At 37.8% G+C, this 23,728-nt stretch overlaps 1 protein-coding gene and 1 pseudogene across 1 annotated transcript in view; one reads left to right on the forward strand and one right to left on the reverse strand.

The window, feature by feature from the left end:
- The first annotated feature begins 2,805 nt into the window (after positions 1 to 2,805).
- On the forward strand, positions 2,806 to 5,466 carry LOC127419033 (CD180 antigen-like; annotated as a pseudogene).
- Positions 5,467 to 7,779: 2,313 nt separating this feature from the next.
- The window catches only part of LOC127419013 (microtubule-associated serine/threonine-protein kinase 4-like), a 202,320-nt gene continuing 186,371 nt past the window's right edge, over positions 7,780 to 23,728 (reverse strand). The window contains exons 22-29 of the mRNA XM_051660033.1: positions 21,724 to 21,845; positions 19,777 to 19,994; positions 17,685 to 17,882; positions 16,064 to 16,290; positions 15,602 to 15,724; positions 15,353 to 15,489; positions 14,573 to 14,757; positions 7,780 to 14,384 (exon numbers count right to left, since the gene is read on the reverse strand). Of these exons, the coding sequence (XP_051515993.1) occupies positions 10,429 to 14,384; positions 14,573 to 14,757; positions 15,353 to 15,489; positions 15,602 to 15,724; positions 16,064 to 16,290; positions 17,685 to 17,882; positions 19,777 to 19,994; positions 21,724 to 21,845 (5,166 nt within the window). The 3' untranslated portion in view covers positions 7,780 to 10,428. The remainder of the gene's footprint in view (positions 14,385 to 14,572; positions 14,758 to 15,352; positions 15,490 to 15,601; positions 15,725 to 16,063; positions 16,291 to 17,684; positions 17,883 to 19,776; positions 19,995 to 21,723; positions 21,846 to 23,728) is intronic.

The following is a 23,728-nucleotide window of genomic DNA, read 5'->3' on the forward strand; positions in this document are numbered from 1 at the left end:
TAAAAATCCTTAAATACAAGATCAATTTGATTTATCTTGTTTTAGAAGCAACACTGCATAAGATATTTAGGTTTTTCAGAGAATGTATTTTTAACATGAATTTTGTCTTACTGTACTGGCAGAGTTTTTATAGTCAAAACAAGTGAAAAAATCTACCAGTGCTGAAGAAGTAATCCAAAGTATTTATAATACATTACTGACCTTGAGTAATCTAACAGAATACGTTACAAATTACATTTTACAGCATGTATTCTGTAATCTGTAGTGGAATACATTCAGAAGTAACCCTCCCAACCCTGTTTACGAGCTCCTCTTGATAAACTAGTGAGGAAACAGTGGTGAAAAAGTTTACCTCTGTACTAGTAGAGGAGTTTCATGAACCTGTAATAGAGATGATAGAAACGGTAGATTACATATGAATAGATAAAACACAAAGACACAAATATTGTATGAAATAAATTACAATTATGTAATGCATATATCAATACAAATCCATTAAACCAATTGGTGACCCACACTGTAAACACAGAAAGCCATACAATCCTATCTGGAATCATGTCTTGTGTATTACATTTGGATTTGAAAACACAGCAATCCTCTGGCCGCACTGTGACACTAATCTGTAAAAGATTTATTTTCTATATATACATACAAAACAATGAGCGTCATCTTTATCTCTCAATTGGATGTAAGGATTACGTAACAGCCAGTGTCACAACTTTTCGCCCCCCTTACAAAGAAGGGCAAAGATGGCGAAATAACGCCCCTTGATGGATAAATGTTTCTATTGCAAGGCCTGATGAGGGGCACGTTGATTGGACATGTAAGAAGGAACTGTAAAATAGACCTTGATCTGAAAATGGTGGGGTGAGAGTTTTTGGCATATTCATGAGCCTAGCTAATAAACTTGAAAATTATTTGCAATTAGGTGATTTAATGGTCCAACATAAGAAATAGTCTTAAAAATGGTAATTGCTAAGTGAGTGATAGCCGTAGTTAGAACTAGAATATTACTTTATAAATACTGAAATACAAATACAACAGCAGATAAAGCCTATATGGTCATGAAAAAGAGGGCACAGCCATTTGTAGTTCAATAGTTTTATAAACAGTATAAGGGCATAAAGACCAACTGGCTGGTCATGCTAACTTTACAAATTTCGCCTCAGATTACAGAGATAAAGGCATAAAGTCATAATTTACTCAACAAAACTAAGTACACCTTTTCTACTGCCATAAGTCAGGATAGATAGAAAATATTAAATATTTTCTAAGGCACATAGGTTACATTATACACATATAGGCCTGAATTTGGGTCTGTACTCGTATGTCTGTATGCATGTTTGTATCTGTACATTCAGCTAAAATAAAACTTCCATTTTGATTTCACAGGGTCTTTAAGTTCAACGATTGCATAATCAAGGTAAAACCATTTTTCCAACCAAACAGTTATCAAAAAGTATCATTGCATGTTTTTTTACATGTACATTGGAGTACTATGTAAATACCATGGTTTACACCAATGCACCACAGTATTACCATCTGATACCTTCACAATACCATGGTCCTGCCACAGCAGGCAATTTTATTTATTTATTTATTTATTTTGAAAGTTAGCAGATTTTGAGAAACTTTAACTAGTGCTGGTTGTGCTGTGTGAATAAGTCTTTTATCAATGCTTCGTAGCCTGTAGTTACATTAATTGCTCCACAATATATATACACTTGTGAAAAGCTAAAAATGCTGCTCCAAAAGTCACCAGAATTAAACACTTTAGTGCTGTTTTTGCAAAAAGTTTCTCCTGGGGGATCATGTCCCCAAATAAGGGTACGCTATTTTGCTGTACCTGTGCTACAGACAGTACTGTAAAAAGCCGAAAACACCCCTGGAAGTGTGTTGCCTGTTTTATTGAGACTGCAGGATAGAGATTTCACTTCTGTTGTCACCACATGCAAACTGATATTAATAAAATCGCTTGGTCATGCCGGGTTTTGCACATACAGTATTTTGTGACCAAAGCTTAGCTCCCTCTGTCAATGATTTAGCAGCTCTTCAGCACCAGCAATCAAAATTAGCTGGCGCCGCCCTTGGACATGGATTAAACCACTGGGGTCTGACGGATTATGTTTATGCTGACTTCATCTCCTTTTTGGAGCTTTAAAATTGTAGTCACCAGTCGCTTGCGTTGTATGGACCTACAGAGCTGAGATATTCTTCTAAAAATCTCTGTTTGTGTTCTGCAGAAGAAAGAAAGTCACACATCTGGGGTGGCATGATGGTGAGTAAATGATGAGAGAATTTTCTTTTTTGGGGGAACTATTCCTTTTAGAGAGCTTTGCATAAACAAATGACTTCATGTTACTGAGGTCATTTTTGAGGTTATGAATTGAAGCACTGTCACTAAAGAAAAGCTACAAACTAAAGAAAACGTTACGGCCGTATGAGGTACCTAGCTTCAACACACATTGCTTTCTTTATGAACTAAATAATGTAAGATCTGCAGTCTGAGTTTCATTTATTTATAGTCCAAGTTAAATTGGTGGTAAAGATCATATCTTTAATACCATGCCGGAAGAGGTGAACTTTTTACACATGACTGTACAAGCCTTTATTTGCTTTCTGGATGTGAGCACAATGGCATTCTTTTTACCTTTAACAGTACAACATCAATTGTATGGAGAATATGGGAGGCAGTGGCTGAATACTTTTAGTTTTACATTAAGTTCCCCTATTAAACCTGTATATAATGTATGAATGAAAAAGTGACACTGTTCTCTTTTGCCTAATGCACAATGGAGAGACTTCATGTTGTGTTTCACTGTAATGTTACTCTTTCTAGCCTATAGTGAATCAACACCATGGGCTAGGAGACAATGCCGACAGGTAAACTTATGATAGTTAATGTTTAATAGTATTCAACATGATGTTCTGACAAAAATTGTTTATTCACAAAAAAAAAAAAAAAAAAAATGTCTTTAAGGACATACACTACAGGTCAAATGTTTTGGGTCACATTCTTTATTTTAATGTTTTTTTTTTTTTTTCACATTTTAGAATAATAGTAAAGTCATCTAAACTATGTAATAACAGAAATGGAACTGGAAATTATGTTGTGATTTCATCAATTATAGTTTTGTCTACAAAACTCATTTGAAACATTTAAGAATATGCCTTCAGATCAAAAGGTTTTTAAGATCATGAGAAACATTTCAGTCAAGTGACCCCAAACTTTGAACAGCAGTGTACATACAAAATAACTTACATGTTTAACTTTTCTCTTCTTTGTTTTTAGATAGATGATGGCTATGACCGCAGTGATTTGGACCTTCAGATCATTCTAGATGAGGTACCAAATTCTGTCAGAATTCTGATATTCAGCTTCAACTACCTTCCTGCTCTGTACAACTTTACTTTTCAAAGGCTCCAGAGCCTAAACTTTTTAGAGCTGACAATTTGAGAGAAATGCTAGTTTTACTGAAGTTATCTGTAGTGTTTAGATACAGTATATATTTAAATGCTAAATTTATTTCTAATCCCTATACATACAGATGCGGCATCACTTTCATGTATGAAGACATTTTTAAACAGCCAAACCTGGAAGTTCTCATCCTAATTGGAAACCCACTTGCGTTCATCGCAGAAAGAGCTTTTTTTGGACCACAGGCCTTGAAATATCTCAGTCTAGCTCAGTCAAAGATAAAAAGCCTATCAGACTTCCCATCAGAACTTCTTCTTATTTGGAGGTTCTGGATCTTGGAGGAAGTGACATTCGCTCGTTAGATGTCCTAAGCAGTTTCCATTGGCAAATGTTGAGGAGGCTACAGCTAGACAAGAATTCTATTGAGTGAATAACTGCAGATGATTTAAAACCACTTTACAATGTAGTCGGGATGAACATTAGCTTCAAAGGAAATGATATTGTCTACGTAGAACCAGGTGCTTTTTGGTCACTGTCTTTAGACAGTCTGGATTTCAGTGGCTGCCTGGGAAAGATGGACATTTCTGTGCTACTGAAAGGCCTTGAAGGCATTAAAACCAACAGGCTGAATCTGGGAATTTATGAAACCGATCCAAAGGTGCACATAATATCTTCTGCGCTAGAATTTTTCTGCAACATCTCCGTGAATGATCTGGATTTCCAGATCCAGCATTTCTCGGACCTGAGTAATTCCACATTTCGTTGTCTTGATGGCCTTCAGAAGCTAGACCTTACCAGAGCTCACCTAGGCTCACTTCCCTCCAACTTGACTGGCCTGTCCACCTTGTCCCATCTGGTGTTAGATGAGAACAGCTTTCTGGATGTCTGCCACATCAATTTCAGAAACTTTCCCAAGCTTACAAACTTATCCATTAGTGAGAACATGAAGAAAATCAATTTCAGCAGTAGATGCTTTGAGAATCTTGGAAGGCTAGAAGAGCTGGATCTCAGCTCCAGTCAAGTGAACCCCACTGGACCTTGTTGTAATGATCAGCTGTCACCTGAAAGTCCTCAATCTCAGCTATGGCTCATCCATGCGCTGGAATCCACAGCCTTTCAATGCGACGCCACAGTTGGAGCACTTGGACTGTAGTCATTCAAGCTACACTCTGAATGACAGCTCACCTTTCAGTAGTCTACAGAATCTTAGAACTCTAAATCTATCCTAGTCAAACACAGATCTCACAAATGTGCAATTTGAAGGGGAGCCGCATTCAAGGAGGGATTCTTAAACAGAGCTTTTCAAACCTATTCCAGTTCTGGAAACTCTCATTCTATCTGCATGCACAATCACTGCCTTTAGGGAGAACTTGTTTAAAGAGCTCACACAACTCAAGCAAGTAGACTTCAGTGAAAACCAGCTGAACAAACTCAGTACCTCAGCATTCTATTCATTGAAGTTTCTCCAACTTAACTTTGCCATTAATGCCATTGTGACAGTGGATGTTGGAAATGTTATGGATTTGGGAAACGGAGGTAATGTTGATCTGAGCTTTAATCCTCTGGTGTGCAACTGTAGCAACTTTAAGTTTATCAGCTGGGTTAAGGACAATGAAATCAAAGTGAGACACTTAATGGAGACAGTTTGTATTGCCATAGGAACAAGGATTATAGATGTCCATTTGCAATGTGAATTTCCTGTAGGTATACTTGCATTTGCTATAACTGTAGTTGCAATTGTAATTGCATCTGTTGTTTTCTGCTTCATCAGGAGAGTTAAGGAAAGTTATGCAAGATACACACAACCTTAAATACAGTAATATTCAGATTTCTTTTCTCACTCGACAACCTTGTGTATTTAATCATGTATTGAATTACTCGAGTTGTATGGATTACTTTTACAGTTGGCTGCCTTTATTTCCTTTTAGGAGCTTAAAAGTTTTGGACTCCATTGACCTGCATTGCATGGATATAAAACACATCTGTGTTCCATTTGTTTGTTTGTGTTCCACATAAGAAAGTCATATGAGTTTGAGATGGCATAAGGGTAAGTAAATGATGAGAGAATTATCATTTTTGGATGAACCAACATAAACTAGCAATGAATGATTATATATATATATATTAACATCAACCAAGATTAATAAATGCTGTGAAAATACACTACCTGGCCAAAACAAAGTCGCCGTTTGGATTTAAATAAGCAGATAATTAAGAGCCTATGATTGGATCATTATTGCAGTGATTAATATGTCAAAAAATTAGTAAAAAATTATTTTAACCCTAACCGATGCAGTGTGTAGATTCTCTTTTCTTTAACAACCATGTCAGAAGACATATCCCGTGGTCGTGGAAAAGATGTTTGCAAATGATTGGCCTGCATCAGGCAGAGAAAACAGCTAAGGAGATTGCTGAAATCACTGGAAATGGGTTAAGAACTGTCCAACACATTATTAAAACCTGGAAGGATAGTGGTGAACCGTTAGCTTCACGGAAGAATTGTGGTCAGAAAAAAATCTTGAATGATTGTGATCGGAGATCACTAAAATGCTTGAAGTCACATAGTAAAAAAATCGATAGGTCAGGTCTAGGCTCAGCAACGTTATGCAGCAGTAAAATGAAGTCAGCTGACTAGCTGAATGCACTGAATGACCAGGTTGTCCCATCAATGGATTTTATCTTCACTGACGGCATGTGCATATTCCAGGATGACAATGCTTGGGCTCAAATCCTGAACTTAACCCCATTGAAAGTCTTTGGGATGTGCTGGAGAAGACTTTACAGAGTGATTCAACTCGCTCGTCGTCAATACAAGATCCGGGCAAAAATTAATGCAACTCTGGATGGAAATAAATGTTGTGACACTGCATAAGTTTGTCGAAGCAAAGCCACAATGAATGCACGCCGTAATCAAAGCTAAAGGCGGTTCAATGAAATATTAGTGTATGCGATTTTTTTTATTGTTTTTGGCCAGGCAGTGTATATTTTTCATTGTTAGTTCATGATACCTAATGTATTTAATAGTGCTGTCAGTCATATAAAATATTTAATCACAATTCATAGTAAATCACGATTAATTTCAGATTTTGAAAGTACTGAAATCTTACACTATATATACTTTTTTTTCCTGTCAAAATGCATTTAGTTCCTTCTAAGAAAAGAAAACAATATCTAACAATCATATTTTATTAACAATTTCCATATAAAGCATTCCACAGTATAAAGATAGAAATGTACTAAAATAGCACCAATACAAGTAACATTTGTTTCCCAAAGTCTAAGTTTTAAATATCTAGCCCCTGTAGTTTGCATTTTCATTGCAGGGGGCATGAAATCTCTTAAAACTCATCCTCCACAATATTAATAGTGGCTATCCACTTTGATACAGCAATCATGAAGCCGCATTAACATGATTTGCCAGATTGAACTCCTTATGAAAAGCGCTGGCATTGTCTTGTTTTTAGCGCTTGCACTATTCACATAATGATACTTCATCCGAATTGTCTGGAATGCGACGCTGAGGACAGGGGCGGAGCCAGGAGTTTTTCACAGGGGTGGCCTGGCACGGGCCAGCGATCAATCTGTAGTGGCACTGAAATTTTCAGGCAGCATTTCCGTATCGTCGGGGGGGAATATAGCGACACCTGGGACAGAGAGGTGCCGCGACCTTGGTGTGTGCACATGTTAAGACTCCTGTTTGTTGCGGTTGTACAGAGACAGTTCCACCTCTAAAAACTAAATTGCGCCCAAGACAAAAAATGACCAAAGCGGCAGTTGCGAGCGGGGTGGCCAATGGGGTGGCCAGGCTTGTATTGTGTGTGTTTGAGGTGTGTGCATCAGTGTAATGACCCCGGATACAGCGCAAAGGTTCTGCTCTATTCCAACCAATGTTCAGTACTCACACAGAGCTGAATAAATGGTAAGAATTGAATGTGAAAATTGGTAAATGCGTTAATCGCGATTAAGAAAAAATAAAAGGTTAAACATTTTTAATGAATCGCATACATGTTACTTTTGTGTTAATTTCAACCGCTAAAGTATTTAATAATGTTAACAAAGGGAACTTTATTGTAAAGTCTTACCAATGAAACATTGGCCTCTTAAAAAGTCATAAACATAAGCTTTCAATATGGACATTTTATGAAAAGATAGATTTAACATTCCTTTACAGTGACTTATTAACTCTACTTCCTTGATTAGTTAGCCTGAACTTTGTCATTTAAAATGCAAATAGACAATAAACACAATAGAAAATGGTAATTTTGACATGCCTATTTATTTTCAGTATTATACAACTTTAGAAGTATAAATATTTGTATAGTATACAACATCTATGACATCCATAGAGCTTTCCGTGGGTGATATACAAAACTCAAAACCACATCTCTTATTGCACAGATCCTAAAAGATAATGATAAGCAGGGTCATCTAGATAAACACTGTTTTCGCACATATACAGAGAAAAGAAAGGAAACTCAAGGAAACAAGCAAGAACATTTTGAACTGGAAAGACAACAAACAATTAGGCTACCCACCGACAGTCTTCGACGGCAAGTGTATACTAAGAGAAACTCACACACATCGATTACAGCATAATGTCCTGTGACATAGCATGTTAATTTGGCAAATAACACAATGTACAAAATATACATCCATGAAGTAGTTGTAAATAAACATTTAATGTGCTTCTTTTAGGATTTAAACATCAATTGTCAGAAAAGGCAAGGGAAAGAATAATTATGTTCTAACAAAAATGTTTGGGGTTAATTCATTGCTATACTATTGATAATAGATCATAGACAATGCATATGCCATATAAAACATTCACATTTTCTATCACTAAAGTTCATATTATGCTGAGAAACTCTTCCCTAAAATCCCAGGAAGCATTGCGTTTTTAATTTTAAGGTGCACTGTATCTCTTCAGACTTAACTACATTTGTCAAGTCTATGAGGAACAGAAACTTCCGTCTGCTAATAGTTTAAAATCTCTACAATCCATTTTATTAGCTTTTCGTCACATGGTACATTCTGATATTTAGATACTTAAACATGTTTGTGTGTCCAGCTCATCTATATTCTCTTTGCTTACATAAACACTTTTAATATTGTAAGTACTTTAATATCATACTGTAATATACCATAGGTGTTTAGCAATACAAGTGTACTTAAATGGACGGTACTGTAGATATACGGTTACTTTGCTTTATGTGTTGCATATATACCTGTAGAGCTATGTCAGGTTTAACAGTAAGACCAAGTATTAAAAGAGAAAACAATTCACAATCTCCTCTTTTCTGTTGCTAACCTTCGTTGGTCACTATGCAACTGTCTATAGATCAAGCGTAACTAATTACAAATATGCTTTTAAACTTATGGGAAGAAAAAGGGATTACTTTGATAGAGTTTGAAACGCCTCGGATATATAAGAAATGCACTGAACAATTCTTTTGCATGACTAGAGATATGAAGTCAATAGCAAAAATACTTTTAAGTATTACACAATTCCCATTTCTAAGTGTTGTAATTTGCATATGAACAGGTTAGCACTGACTGAACAATGAAAAATACATGGGGTGAAACACCTGACACTTACCAAAAGCCCTGACTTACCACAAGTAATCACTTAAGTACATTTGATTATACCTGTATTAGCCCCTTTAACCAAACCAGGGGACATTAATGCCAAATGGCAAATGTTAGCCCTAAAAGCTTGACATTTCACTTATTTGGAAAAACAGGTTGTAAATATAACCTACACAGCAAACCTCACGGGTTATCCTTTAGTTTCTAAAACTTGCCTTTTACATAATGTGCTACATCTTGTCCCTGTTTTATGTAAATGCTTGAGTTCAATGTTAGCGGTATCAAGTACAATGTTAAAGACAACATTCGGAGAGCAACTCTGCTGCGTCATTTAAAATACATATCAGAAAATCCATGTGGTTAACCCCAACATACCAAAGTGAAACTTCAAGTATACTTCATTTTAAAATGAGATTATGATTTTCTTCTAGTTTAGGCTCCATTATCAGTGGATTTAATGAGCAGATGACTTTGAGTACAGTATACAAACATATGACATAGCAAAATATATACATATAAAACATACAACACTCATTTTAACTGACCCCTCAGTACAATTAATGCTGCTGTATTTACAATATATTGCATACAAATTAATCCTTAGAAATGTATGTGAAAGGAATGTGAATTTCGCCAAAACCTGCTAAGAACAGCAAGTCATATTCCTCCCAAAAACCTCTAAGGCCCCTTCCACTACGATTCCAGAACCACAAGATGATTCCAAGATAAAACAGTTCTAGGTGAGAAGCACAGCACATAGTGCTTTTCCTCTGTGCACCACAACCCAAAACAAAACTTTGCTGATAAGAAAAAAAAAAAAAAAAAGACCAGATGAAAAATAATAAAGAAATACAATTTTAGTGTTCTGCTTGCAGAGTGTAAGCCACATTAATAGCACCATTGCTACGTATGTTTTTCAAAAACCAGCGTAATACATGATAACTTTAGTTTGAATGAGCATGAAGCTACATGCACCTCAGCTCTACATTTGAGGTGCTTTTCGTTTGGTACCAGACTCCTCTCAACCAGATATGACACAGTTCATTTAAGCCTTTAAAAAAGCATCTCCACTCACCTCTCCAAAATTATTGCACACGCCACTTGTTACTCACATGGCAACGCAACAATACACCAACAATAAATACTGGTGCTTTTGCGAGATCTAAAAAGTGACCATGAGTCAGCAGCAAAACAAATCTACATTCAGCCTAAACTTTTTTTGACATGTTATTTAAACAAAGCTTAATAGTTCACAACACACAAAAACAAATTAATCTCTATATGGTTTCTCGAGAAAACCCAAAGTAACAGCTTCACCGGTCCTCATATAGTAAGGCTTGATGATATTACATATAGACAAAAATGATGATTATATCCTCATAGTCCTTTTAAAATTCGATAACCTTGGCAACTACAATAATTTATCACTTTTTACAAGCAGAAATGCGTTGCGGATCCTTTGTTTGTTTAGAACGGACTGAATCTTTTTCAGTAGTGCTATCCTTTGCCAACGTTATGCCTCTTGATGAGTCTTTACGGGTAGTTTTGGGTGCAGACAAAGGTTCTTGAGAGAGCTCCTTCCTCTTCTCTACTTGCTCTTGTCGACTAGATGAAATCGGTTTTTCAGTCACCTTTGACTCATTGGAGGCATGTTTAGCCTCAGGACTGGATGTAATAGTAGCAGTAGCCCCTATGGCTTCGCTAGTGCTAGAGCCCTTGAGACAGTCTGACCTTGGAACATCAATTCTGAGCTTCATTTGTCCCTTAGAAGAAGTTCTGAGTATTTCAGCTGTGCCACCACTGCCCTTACCTGGAAGAGACCCACTAGAAACATGGATTTTAACATCAGGAACAGGCAACACTGGCACACCTTGAGAACCAATGCAGGTTTCTTTCTGCGGCTGGGCTTTAGGTGTAGATGAAACAGACTCTCTCGGCTCCTTTGGTTTTACTATGAATTCTTTGCCAACTTGTTGTAGCTGTGCTTTGTTCTCTTGCTTACCCTTATGTTCAACTGCTTTACCAATAGATTGTGTAACAAGCGGAGAGTCTACTCTGGGTTTGTTTTTGGAACTCAATGGAGTTTGTTTCAATATAGCACTACCAGGTGATTGTGTCTGTTTTATTGCAGTTTGGGCTTGACATGTCTCTGTCATTAAAATGTCCATTACTTGCTTACTGGTTTTCTGGTTGTCTAAGTTAAGAATGCTCTTGAATTTCTGCTTATCTTCTGTTTTAATTGCAGACTGCACAGTGTCTCTAGTTGTAGTGTCACAATATTTAGTCTTTGGTGGGCTGGCACCAGTGTCCTGCTTCAATGCAGTACTTACATCTACTTGACTTTTGATGAGGGATTCTTGCTTTTCACAGCTCTTTGAAACTTCAGTTTTGACTGAAGGGTTAGAGTCACTAGCAATATTTTCAGTCGCACTGCATTTTAAGTCCTTTTTAGGTGCCATTTTATCTCTTGAGCCTGCCATTTTGTCTCCAGATGTTGGCATGGTTTTAACAACCTTCACCTTCAAATTGGATTGGCTATTTTCCTCCTCAGAATTTACTTGAACCTTGTTTTTATTGAAGCACTGTTGAGACGGCACACTTGATTCTTTACTACCACTTGACACACTGGAATTTTGTGTTCTGTCTGAGATTTGTTTGGAGAGTTGAGCTGTCTGTCCATTTGGCAAACCAACAGAGCTTTTGGCACATATTTTTTCAGACTGTGTAGCTTGGACGGTGGTTGTTTTCACCTCGGCCAATGCAGAAATTTGTAGGACAGATTGGGCCTGTGAATCTGTGGCAGACGTGGCCTTCAGTGGGGCAGCAATGGATGATGGTGTTGCTTTTCTTTGAAGGGTAGGCTTTAGAGACAAAGGTCTTTTAATAACAGGACTTTCGGGTGCTTCTACAGGTGTTGAGACAGAAGACACAACTGACAGGGTTGTTGGGACAGAGGGAGATATAGATATATTTTGTGAGATGGAGGCTTTTTCAGTGAAATGCGTCTGTAGGTTAGCTTGCTCTGGGCCAGCAATTGAGGTTAGTGTGCCACCCGTTTTGTCTCTGAATGTAGTCTCTACGCTTTTGTCTAAACTTCTTACTGTGCTTGCTGATCTGTCTCCATTTAAATCTTGAGGATTCCCAGAACTAAATTCAAGAGAGTCTTTGGTGCTACCCAGCCTGTTCTTTCTATCTAATGGAGTCTGGGTTGCAGCCAAGGTTGGGCTTGTTCCAAGTGCATTGCCTGTAATCTGTCTGGATTGATAGGTCTGCTTTACAATGATCACAGTTTTGTTTGTATTGGCTGGTTTGTCTTTACTGATGCTTTGTGGGCCACCCATCTCTGTAGACAACACTGTTTTTGGTAAACTGGATGGTGCCTCACTTAGACCACTATGATTACCACCAGATTTAGCTTCTGGGGTTTGCTGGAAAGAGTTTATCTGAAGAATAACAGAAGAAGAAACAAGGTTAGGTTGTATCTTTTGAGTTTCAGTTTGGTTTGAAGATGTCTCCTCAGGGTTTTCTATATCGTCTTCCTGATCTTCATTGCTGACCTCCCTGATGGAGGGCGTTTTCCCACATGCAAAATGAGCAATGTGCCGTGCAGCCCTCATCTCCTGAGCTGTCTTTAGCCTATTCTCCGATTTCACACTTTCGTGATTGGACTCCACTTTAGAGGTTGTAATTTGCAACTTCATTCCATCATTAAATTTATTTCTATCATGTTGAGCTTCACTGCAAATAGGACCAACTATACAGTCCTTATTGGACATGGATTCTTCTTTTGTAAAGTTTTTACTGCTCAAATTCACATGGTCCTTATAGTTAGGAGTCCCTGTTGTCCCTGCCTGTGGACCTTTCGGTTTCTCTGTAGTTTTCTGTTGAATTAGCTGTTTTACACATGGATCTCCTGCCAATATACCACTTTCAAAATGGCTATCTTCCATTTTAAAGAGACATGTGTCAGTCTTGGAAACCCAAGGCCCAGAAAGTAGACCAATGTCCAGCGTGCCCTCAAGTGGCTTTAAAGAGGACACAAGTCGTCCCTCTATTTTGTACTCTGATGAGGTCTTCCTGATGGGACCTTCAGAAGAGATCATCTGAAGCTTTTCAACAGCACTCTCACCTCTTCCACTGAATAGCTTAGAGGACAAACAATCGGCACCAATTCCAGAAGTGCTGTGAATGTTGCCCATTCCCCCTTTCACATGTTCTAAAACCAAAGAATTATCCAGCTGAAGACTTTTGGACCTGGTGGTGTTGAAGTGAATGCTTTCATGAACACCAGGGGAAATTCGACACAAAGAGTCCTCCCTCTCCTCAAAGGACTGTCTCTTCCTAGCAAACTCCATGTTGGGGGCTTTGAAATCGAACCGGTCTGGTTTATTACCCTCCTTCATTGGCCGTGACATCTGTCTTTCTGATTGACATGAAGGTGACCTAACGTTTTCACTTAGAAGTGATGCGCAGTCCTCACTGCTGAGAGACTCTGATATGCTCTCACAAACTCTTGGGTTTAGTTTTTTGTAGAGCACATCCTTCAAGGTAGCATTAGTAAATTTCTCCAGGGATCCAGATTCTGAACCTTGGGGTCTCACACTGGGTCTTGTTATGCCCCATTCCTTATCGTCAGCAAGGTGTGAACATGCAGAACCTTCTACATCTTGCATGATGTGTTGTTTTTGCAAAGACTCTCGTCTCTCAGCCCAGTCCTGCCTCTTCACCACGACTTTGGCCTTCAGCTTTTCCTTGTCAAGCTCCTCTAAAGACTCCTGTCGGCCAACCTTGCGGGTTACAGGCCGCTTTAAGCAACCCTGCTCAGCTGGCCTCACACGAGTAATGGTGGGCGGCTCACAGCAAGTGCTCTCCTCTATGCATGGTGGGGTATGCTCCCCTCTAGATGAGGATTCTACTTGGGCCTCCTCTTGGGTGACCTCTAAACTGTGCTTTCTGCAACATAAATGCTTTTTGTCTCCAGCAAAAGAGGGGGATAGCTTCTCCTCTGATTGGACTCGCTTCAGGAGTGGTGACCGAGGAGGTTCAGCACTCTTAGGTCGCACCATATGCCGGACTATCGTGGGAGGTGAGTGCATTTTGGCAGGGAATGCCTGAGAAGTTTTGGAGCTGCCCACTGTGTGAGTCAGTAAGGGAGATGGGGAGCGCTGAGGGGAGGTGGGCTGAGGCTGAGGGGTTGGAGAGGGTGTGCGAGCCAGTGGAGAGAGGGGAATGCTCCCTGCTGATTTGCGTCGGCCCTGACGGAGCCGTCCAGGGAGTTTAGGCCCCAGGCCATGCAGAGTGCTGGGCCGGATGTGACCAGAGCCTGCAGGTGAGTTAGGAGCACTGGAACTGGGGGAACTACTCTGTGATGAAGTGCCACCTGTAAGAAGCAGAATACAATGCTAACTTCTTCACATCCTTTCACATACTTTTTATACAGAGTTTGAGACAAGTCACATATAAACATCTGAGATAGCACAACACTGAAAACAGCAAGAAAAAACAAAAGTATTCACAACACTCATTACATGCACAACAAATTTGAAATAATAAAAGTTAGACACTAACCTGACTGGTTGAAATCGGGTGTTGAGCGAAAGGCAACTATAGGGGAGCGTGGTGAGAGGCTGTGTGTGGGAGATCCAGGCAGACTCTCTCCTGAGGACAGCGAGCGGTTTAGTGACGAGAAACTGCGGCTGGTGTGTAAGAGCGGAGAGGGCTGCATGGCAAAACGTTTGAATACTGATCGTCGCCTGGAGAGAGAAGAATGACACAGGACTGATGGACCAAAATTACATGTGACTAAAAACAATACAAACACTGGCCGAAATGTACAGCATAAAACCAGAGCACACTGCATGAAATACTGTATCCCATATTGCAATGCACTCAACAAAATCAGCAATATAAAAAGTGATAATTGTAGTGAAATGTAATCTATTTCATGACTCCCTATTTGATCTGACAGCCAAAAGACCCAACACTTTTACACAAAATTTCAATATGAAAACTGGACACCACACTATTAATTAAACATGCCACATTGTGGTGTGCTTGAAACATTTATTGTAACATACTGTTTACATACTATACTTAAAAACTGTGACAGTATATATATATTACATTGCACAGTATGCAGTACACTTGTATTCCACTCTGAACACAGGCACTATTTTCAACTAAAAAAAAAAACATCCTGCAGCAACAGCTACATCTAGTGGCAGGTGGGAGAAATCTTAGTACTGATGTTTGTGTAGTTAGTTTGTTTTTTGTGATTATGTAAATATCAGGCAACCAGAAATAGACAATACATAAATATGTTGTATTAGCGATATTCTGTTTTCTTACCTATCTTGTGTCTTCTCCTTCTTGGGCTTTTTGGTTCTTCTAACCATTTTGCTTCTGTAACTATTTCTTCTAGCTGGACCAGTTTTAATTGAAGTGTTTTCAAAAGGGGTTGTGGATATTGCAACTTTACTTCCACTCTGCAATATAAAATACAAGTGTCACTGTCTATAGACTTTCCTTAACACTGAATGAAAAGGACAAAATACAAAAAGAGTGATGTGGTTATGATATTGTGGCTGGTTTCTGCACCTTCAGCAGTAGTTCCACCACCTCAGTGTGAAGCAGTCCATGAACTGTTTCTCCATTCACATGAGTGATGAGGTCTCCAGCTTTAAGACCAGCTTTATGAGCAGGCCCACCATCCTCTACATTCTGTAACCAGACAGACCAAAACATTCAAATCCAACAGAAAAATTAAACCATCAAGAGACAAATATATTATATGTTATTTTGCATTCTGTCCTATCCAGCCATGTCTGCTACAAGTGACAATACATTTTGTTGCTCACTTGGTTTGTATTTATGTTGTGCTAAGTAGCTCCGCCCACAGTAAAATTAAATTGGTCCAAAATCCCACTGCACATAGCTTTATATTAAACATAAATTTTTTAATTTTTTTAATCAGTGTGGACAGAAAATTATTTGTCACGTTGCGCCTGGTTAGGACGCAGTGTAAAAAATCTTTCTTCAGTGAATAAGAGGAGCTCTTACCCAGACCATGTGATAAACGGTATAAACATCACTGTCACAGGCGTAGACCCGGATCGCTCGCAGAGTGAATCCAAACTTCTTCCCTGAGCTGTGGATGATAATTGGCTGACGACAGCCGACACAAGAGAGGGAGGAGTCTCGGCTGGGGGAGGAGTCTCGGGAGGAGGGGTCAGATGACAGCGAGTATGGAGAAATTGGACTTGCTAATGGTGACACACCAAAAACATCTAAAAGGAGCAAGAAAAGAGGCACAACACATTACAAAAATAAACGAATCATTAGCACCCTGCAACAGCAAGCAATCACCTTTCATAACACATGGCTTGTATGTAAAAAAAAAAAAAAAAAAACATACAAACAAGGAGGGTCAAGTGTTTGGTATCATTGTAAAGAAAACTTTTCAGATTTTTTAATGATATAGAATATGACACATTCTGAGCCTTTCAGCCTGAGAAACTGCTATAAAAAAATAAAAAAAATAAAAAATAAAAAATCCTATTTGACATGATATATCTCTGGGTGTAAATATAGTGGCTCTGAAAAACAGCTTTTTTTTGTTCCAAATCATGTCAACTGTATCTGAGAAAAAGTTTGTGTTGATACGACAAAGTAAATAATTATAGCATTACAAAAATAATTTATCATTGTGTCCAAAAACATCTCCGTGTCCAAATGCCTCTTCAAACAAATAAAACATAATAATTGTACATAAAAAACTAAATACACATGCAAGCACAACAATGACTTAAGGTATGCATAGCATGGAGACATGATTTTAGTAATGAAATTTCACAGAATGAGTGTCATTTGACTCAATGTGTCTCCATCACTGAATCTCTGTCATTTATTTGGCGCCATCTCCTGGTGTTCATATGTTACGTGCTTTGTGTGGATTATCTAATGATCTGTGCATCCGATTAACTTGTGTGGGGGCTCATTTGAAAGATAATTTTAAAAGACGTCTTCTAAATAATTGTATGTGATATTTTATGTTCCATTTATTTTTCATGAAGTTATAAGCAAAAACATGGCATATAAGCAACACCAACATAATTGTCAAAGAAATATACTTAGCTTTTACTCGCAATATTTTTGTGAGTAAAACAAATAGGCTGGTTGTATTCTGCTCTTTGAGAGCTTTCCAATGACATATGACACATCGCTGTTTGATCAGTTTGATGTTTTTACTGATTGCAATAATATGTACAGTGCAATTTTTTTTAAATAAATTATCAAAACGGAATACTTCTGATTTGTCTGCAAATTTCAAAGCACTTGTTCAGTTTTGGTAATAATGCCTAGGTGCATTGTAAAGTAGAGCTTCTAAGCTTTCAAACACTACCTATTGTCTGTTGGTCAAGACTGTGGTTGTTAATATTTTGACGATTATTTTTTTCTCGTGGGCCCGTCGGCGGGCCCATCAGAGCTTAAAGGGTTAAATAAAATTAAACAAATTACTGAATGAAATCATATGAAAATGTATAGTAAAATGTGCAAAATTAAAAACCACATTACATTGATCTTATATACAAAGACGGGTCATTAAATTTATTAAACGCACCCACAATCTGTCACAAACACATTTACAAAACAGCACACACACACACACACACACACTGACCTCCAGGGATCATGAGAGACAGAGCACTGGTAGACACTGATTTTGGCACTTTGCTGACTGCACACTGTCTTTCTGTGGCCTCTGGTCTGGGAGCACTCAGGAAGGAGCCCGTTTCAGAGGAGGCCTTATAAGAACTATCCGGACTTTCCACTCCCTCTCCTCGTGACGGCACCTGATCCAGGTGTTCTGAGAAACTGCCTACTCAAAGAATGATAAAAGAGGCAAAATATGTAATCATAATAATGATATTGATAGTAATAAAATACCTTAAAAAGCATTAGGACCAAACATACTCGTCCAGTTTAAACCAAATGTCTAATATTGCGTAAAATGGGTACATTTTAAATGCATGGAATGGACTGTACAGAATTTGTTTCAGAATTACGCTGTAAGTTTTCCACAAATTTTGAATTACTGCAATTCGTAAAATGCTATATATCTCCCATCCCTTGCATGTAGGGCTGTCACGATTATGATATTTGGCTGGCGATTAATTGTCAAACAAATAACTGCAGTTATGACGACTGAATGTCTGTTTTAGGGATTTAACGATTAACTGTCATACAATCTGTCATACTTCTTTAGGTGTATGTGTGATTTAAACACATTCATATTTAACTTGAAATCATAATAAAATAGGGATATATGATATCCTTTAAGACTTTAAAAAGCTGGAAAAAACAGGGGCAGAATGACATGAAAAAGAATATTTTAAATATCAAAATATTACCAAATAGTCTCGCTTTTTGGTAAACTTTAGCCTTGATCCATTTTACATTTACACTTGTTTTTGGAACCCAGCCGACCTGAGTAAGATGTATTGTATATTTTATTAAATGATGCAATAGTACAATATTTCTGTCCTAAATTCTTCACTTTCACACCTTATAATAAGACTCTCCAATTAAACCCACAAACCCTTATTTCACATGAGACTGTGTGTATTTTAAAATATGTTTCTCATTCTATCATCTCCACAAAAATACAGTAAGTGGGTGTCTTGTCCTGTGTCACTGCATGTCATTAACACAGCGAGTATGAACCCAGCAACGACCAAGAACATTCGAGTGAAACCCGAGCACTTTGCATTCCCTATGAAAATCCTCATTTACATTTTCGCAGGAGTTTGGTGTGACCATCCGCAGAAGCTGCGTACTTCACAACGCTTCAGAGGCGGTTTATCTTCACGCGCTCTTCAGGAGCTCCTCTGAGTGCGGTCAACGGTGACGTTTATTGAGATCAGAGTTTATATGAAGTGCTCACATAAATGCAAAAACACCGGAAAAATGCAACACCAAAACGCGGCTTACATGGCATTTCTATATTCGCTTAAAACTGACTTATTTGGATAGTTAAATGCGATTGGAATTTGAAGTGCACAATAATCATGCTTACCTCAATTAACTGCGATCCAACGGCTATTTAATAATTACGACAGACCTACTTGCATGTATGTATTAAATATTTCAGCCAATTTTATAAGGCTTTCAGCTACAAATAAAAGTGTACTGCTCTCAGCTCTATTTAATATATTATACAGTACATGTTTAATCTTTTCAGCTGAATTCCAAAGATTTTCCCACACAATCAGCAAAGAAAATCTGTGCAGAGAAGTGTGCATGTGAGTTTTGTCATCATATACCAAAGCATTGTTGATTCTTGATATTGTTTGGCTGACACATATTCCTGTATTATATCCTATTTATATATTTTCTATAACTGCAGGTTCATAAAGTATTCAGGTTTAGTGACCACATTACAGTCAAAATTATTTTGTGAATCTTTTCAAATTAATAAACTTAATTGGTGGCAAACACCTGAAAAAACGTTTTTAGATAAACACATGTATACATGGTATTTGTGATAAAGAGTAAGTGGAATAACTGCAAATGTAATGCATGGCTGAGGTGTAACCACCTGTAAAACATTTAACTGTAGTGCATTGCTACCTTGAGTAAACATTTTTTCTGTAATTCAACCATCTTAAGTCAATTATTCCTCATATATTATAACTTTTACAGGGTCATTCATTCTTAATGCAACATTCTGTGGCACGACTCATTTACTGTATGTCCACTGGCATGCCCTGTACCTGAGAGGGTGCAGTTACTGATGGTGCTACAGGGTGTGGTTGGATCCGGCTCATCCTGAGGCAGCTCCCCAATACTGAATGTCACTTTACTGGGATCTTCCAGAGCCAGGGAGCCCTCGACATCCTCCACTTCTGCAGAGATGGCAAACTTAGGGAGAAGACCCGAACATCTACTCAGGCTGGTGCTCTCGGTGTCAGATGAATGAGAGAGAGATGGGCTGGAGAAGAGAAACAAGGGAAAACAGTATGACCCAGCTGGAAGAAACATGTTTGTTTCTGGTCCTAGGTGGTCTTATCAGCTCTAACCAGCTTATCCAAGAGGTCAACCTCAGCCCCACTAGCTGGTGGTCCAACTGATTAACCATCTAGACCAGCTTAGACCAGTTAATGACCATGATGACCAGCTTGGAACAGGTATAACCAGCTATCATCAGAGCCTGGGTTTTAACTGGATTTTCCAGCCAAACTGCATATTATATGCTAAATGTTAATGTCAACATTAAAAGTGCAGTATGTAATATTCAGAAACCCTTGTTATTAATGACACCCGTGGCCGTTAAGTGAACGGCAGCCAGCTACCTGTTGCTCGAGCTTGTGCTCGTGAACACACTCCATAGGGACGCGAGCGAGCGAGCGAGCATCCAAAACAATGACATAACGTACAAAGAGACTGAACGTGATTCACCGGCATCATGCTGACAGATGAGGTAGCATAATTAAAATGTTATGATTGTTTTAATAAAAACTTTGAGACTGTATATTATATTTGACTCTCCAGTGCTGGAACAGGGCTAAAACAAAGTGTGGATATAGGTCTGACTATGCAAGACTGTACTTTGAAGTAATCACTTTTCTTTGCATGATACATTGACTGCATTTATACGATAGCCTATGTTGGCGTTAGCTAGCTAGCAAGCTTTATCAATAGCTGTTAGCTAAATTTGGTGGATGATGACAGTAGCTGTTTATAAAATAGACTGTATATTATAAATATGTTGACACAATTCAGTATTGATGTGATTCCATCACAACTGTCATTTTAATATATCGATGCGCTATTGTTTTATAATAATAGATTGAATATATTTTCTGTATAAGTTACACTAATGAGTGGGTCTTTTTGCATTATCTAGCATTCATTTCATGTGTTATTGTAGTTTAGCTAAAATGACACAGATCAATCCTTATGGCACTATATCTCACTGCAAGCTTACCTGTCCAATAAGAAGAACGGCAATTCAGGGTCGGTTTTGATCGCCAAAACCGAACGAAGGTCCCTCCAGGAATCAAATGCCCTGCCGATGTTCACTCTAGTTTTCGCCCGACCACGATCACGTGCACGCTTAGCCAGACGGGATTCAGTAAATAAATGTTGTTGTTTTTTGGCTTACTCTGAGTTTGTGTAGGAGTCGGTGTTGTACTGGGAGCCGGACATTTGCTGGATTCCATCTCTAAGATAACGTTACCTAGTGTTGCAGTTTGTTATCACCGGTGAATAGTGGAAGAGAAGCGATTACTGAGGCAAGGCTCTCGGGAGCACGCATAAACGTCACATCCTTTGGATTTCCCCGGCAAAAGCGACCCATTCCCTTCGCATGAAAATCAGTCTACAGGCTTTAATAGGCAACCTAGGAAGTCCGGGAAGGGCTCATTTTTTAAGTTGCGTTACAAGCCGTTCACGCTTTGGCAAAAAAAGGGCGAATATTACATGAAAATTGTTACATATTGCACCTTTAACATTTTATTTATTAATAAAGTTTTTCTAAATAAATGTTCTGGCCATTTATTTGTACTAGATTAACACAGTATTTAAATGACCAACATTGAGTCTATAACCAGATTCAATTTGAATCCAGGATGTTTGTACATTTAGTTTGCACCAAATGGTAGGCTTTGTTTTTAAGTTTGTGTTAATGGAGAAGGTGAGAGGGTGTTCAGGTAACGTACATCTCAGTGAAATCTGGAGTCCAGCTCAGTGAGTCAACGGTGAGTGGACTTTCTGTCTTCTTCTCTGTCTGTTCTCCTTTCTCCTCCAGCTGTCCTCGAGACAGATCCAGACTACTGTACACCTACACACCACACAGACACACAAATACACAGCATATATGCATCACTTAAGTCTATTGGACCTTTAAATTAATATAGACGCATGCATGTCACAGAGTAAAACCACTAGAGTGACAATGAATCTTGAAGCAAGAAAATCTAATAAAAATATAAATAAAAAAAGATTCCTCTAGTTAAAAGGATTGAGTTTGTGTCTTGCTAGGCCTATACCCCAGGAGGTGCATAAGCAGTTTCCATGGGGTACGTGAAAAGATTTGGATTTTAATATGCTGAACCTAACAAAACACATGTATGGCTTAAAATAAAAATAATAAAATTAGGGATGGGTAAAAATATAGATTTCCAAATAAATGGGGTCATTATTTAAGCAGTCCCAATATTGCAATTTCAAGACATCATATTTATAGATACATGGAATGTGACCAAAATTATGAAAAACTAATGATAAAATAATCTTTGAATTAATTAATATTTTGTAATGTACCAATATAGAAGGTCCCCTGTATATTTAACAAGATTAGCTAAGAGACAGTTTCTTTCATATGTATGCAAATAGACATTATAACTGAAATATACCACAAATATAATTGATTATTATGTTTAATAATAATCAATATTAATGATAATGTAGTCTTTGGTACACATCTTTGGTTTTGTGTCAATGATGGGATGCTTCAGCCTTACTTATAGTGCTGTGGGGGTACTTATGGCAAAAAAGTTTGGGAAACATGGATTTAAATTAATTGCAATTAATCACATATATCAATATTTGCTCAGAAAGGCCCCAAAATAAAAATAATTAAATGTAAATAATACATAATATGTCAAATAATTATAAATATATATAATACTTATTAAAATTCAGATGGAAATTGCATTGTGGCAGATGAGTAAAGGATTTATTAGACAATACAAAAAGTGACAAGAAGTCAATATATTGTTTGTTTTATTCCCATATCATAGAACATAATAGTACAGTCGACAGCAATTCATTTTTCAATAGAGCACAACAGTCTGGTTCCAGAAGTAAAAATCCCATTCATTTATCCCATAGACTAATTGATTTTCAACGATAACTTATAAACCTTTAAAGACAGAGCTACTGTGAACTCTGAGGTTGTTCATCGATGGTATATGCTTCTGTTGAAGCCACCAGTCTATATTATTTCAACTTCATTGTTTAAAACCAACTTCAAATGTTTGATAGTGAAATTCATGGTAAATAACAACATTACCCATGGTCCAGCTGAGATAGATCCACCAATCAGAGAACTGCGACCAACAAAGCCCACGAAATGTGCCTCAGAGCAAATCGCCCACTCCCATGATGCACTGTGAATGATGTAACCAAGTCGGTCTCCCTTCACCCTTAAACTACTTATATATTTTTACTAGTGGTCTACTGATATGGGTTTTTTAATGGCTGATGCCAATATCCAGAGAGCAGGGTGGCCGATATAATGCCACTATATCACACAATTTAATATAGTAAATAACAAACATAAAATTGCTAAAAAACATAAAAATGATATCTTTTATTTAGCACTATATTTACTCAATTTCACACAAAACTAAAAAAATAATATTGTATTTTAAATGGTAGATAGCAGTTTCTTCTGATTTCTGTTTAGTCATCAAATTTTAGTAATTTATTAGCACATGAGGAAATTGTTAATATATTAGAAGGGAGGAAATAACAGTACACACCGTAGCCCAGCAACCACGGATGGCATGTCCACATTAGCAATTACATTTTCTCAAATATACAGAATAAACTAAGTGTACATACAGTGATAGTGAATAAGACATTTACTTATTGCACACGTGAAGTGCTTTTACTTCGGGCTACATTCCGAAAACTTAGGCAGCTGACTTGCTACCTTGC

Source organism: Myxocyprinus asiaticus, chromosome 3, assembly GCF_019703515.2.
Source record: "Myxocyprinus asiaticus isolate MX2 ecotype Aquarium Trade chromosome 3, UBuf_Myxa_2, whole genome shotgun sequence".
Classification (NCBI taxonomy): Eukaryota; Metazoa; Chordata; class Actinopteri; order Cypriniformes; family Catostomidae; genus Myxocyprinus; species Myxocyprinus asiaticus.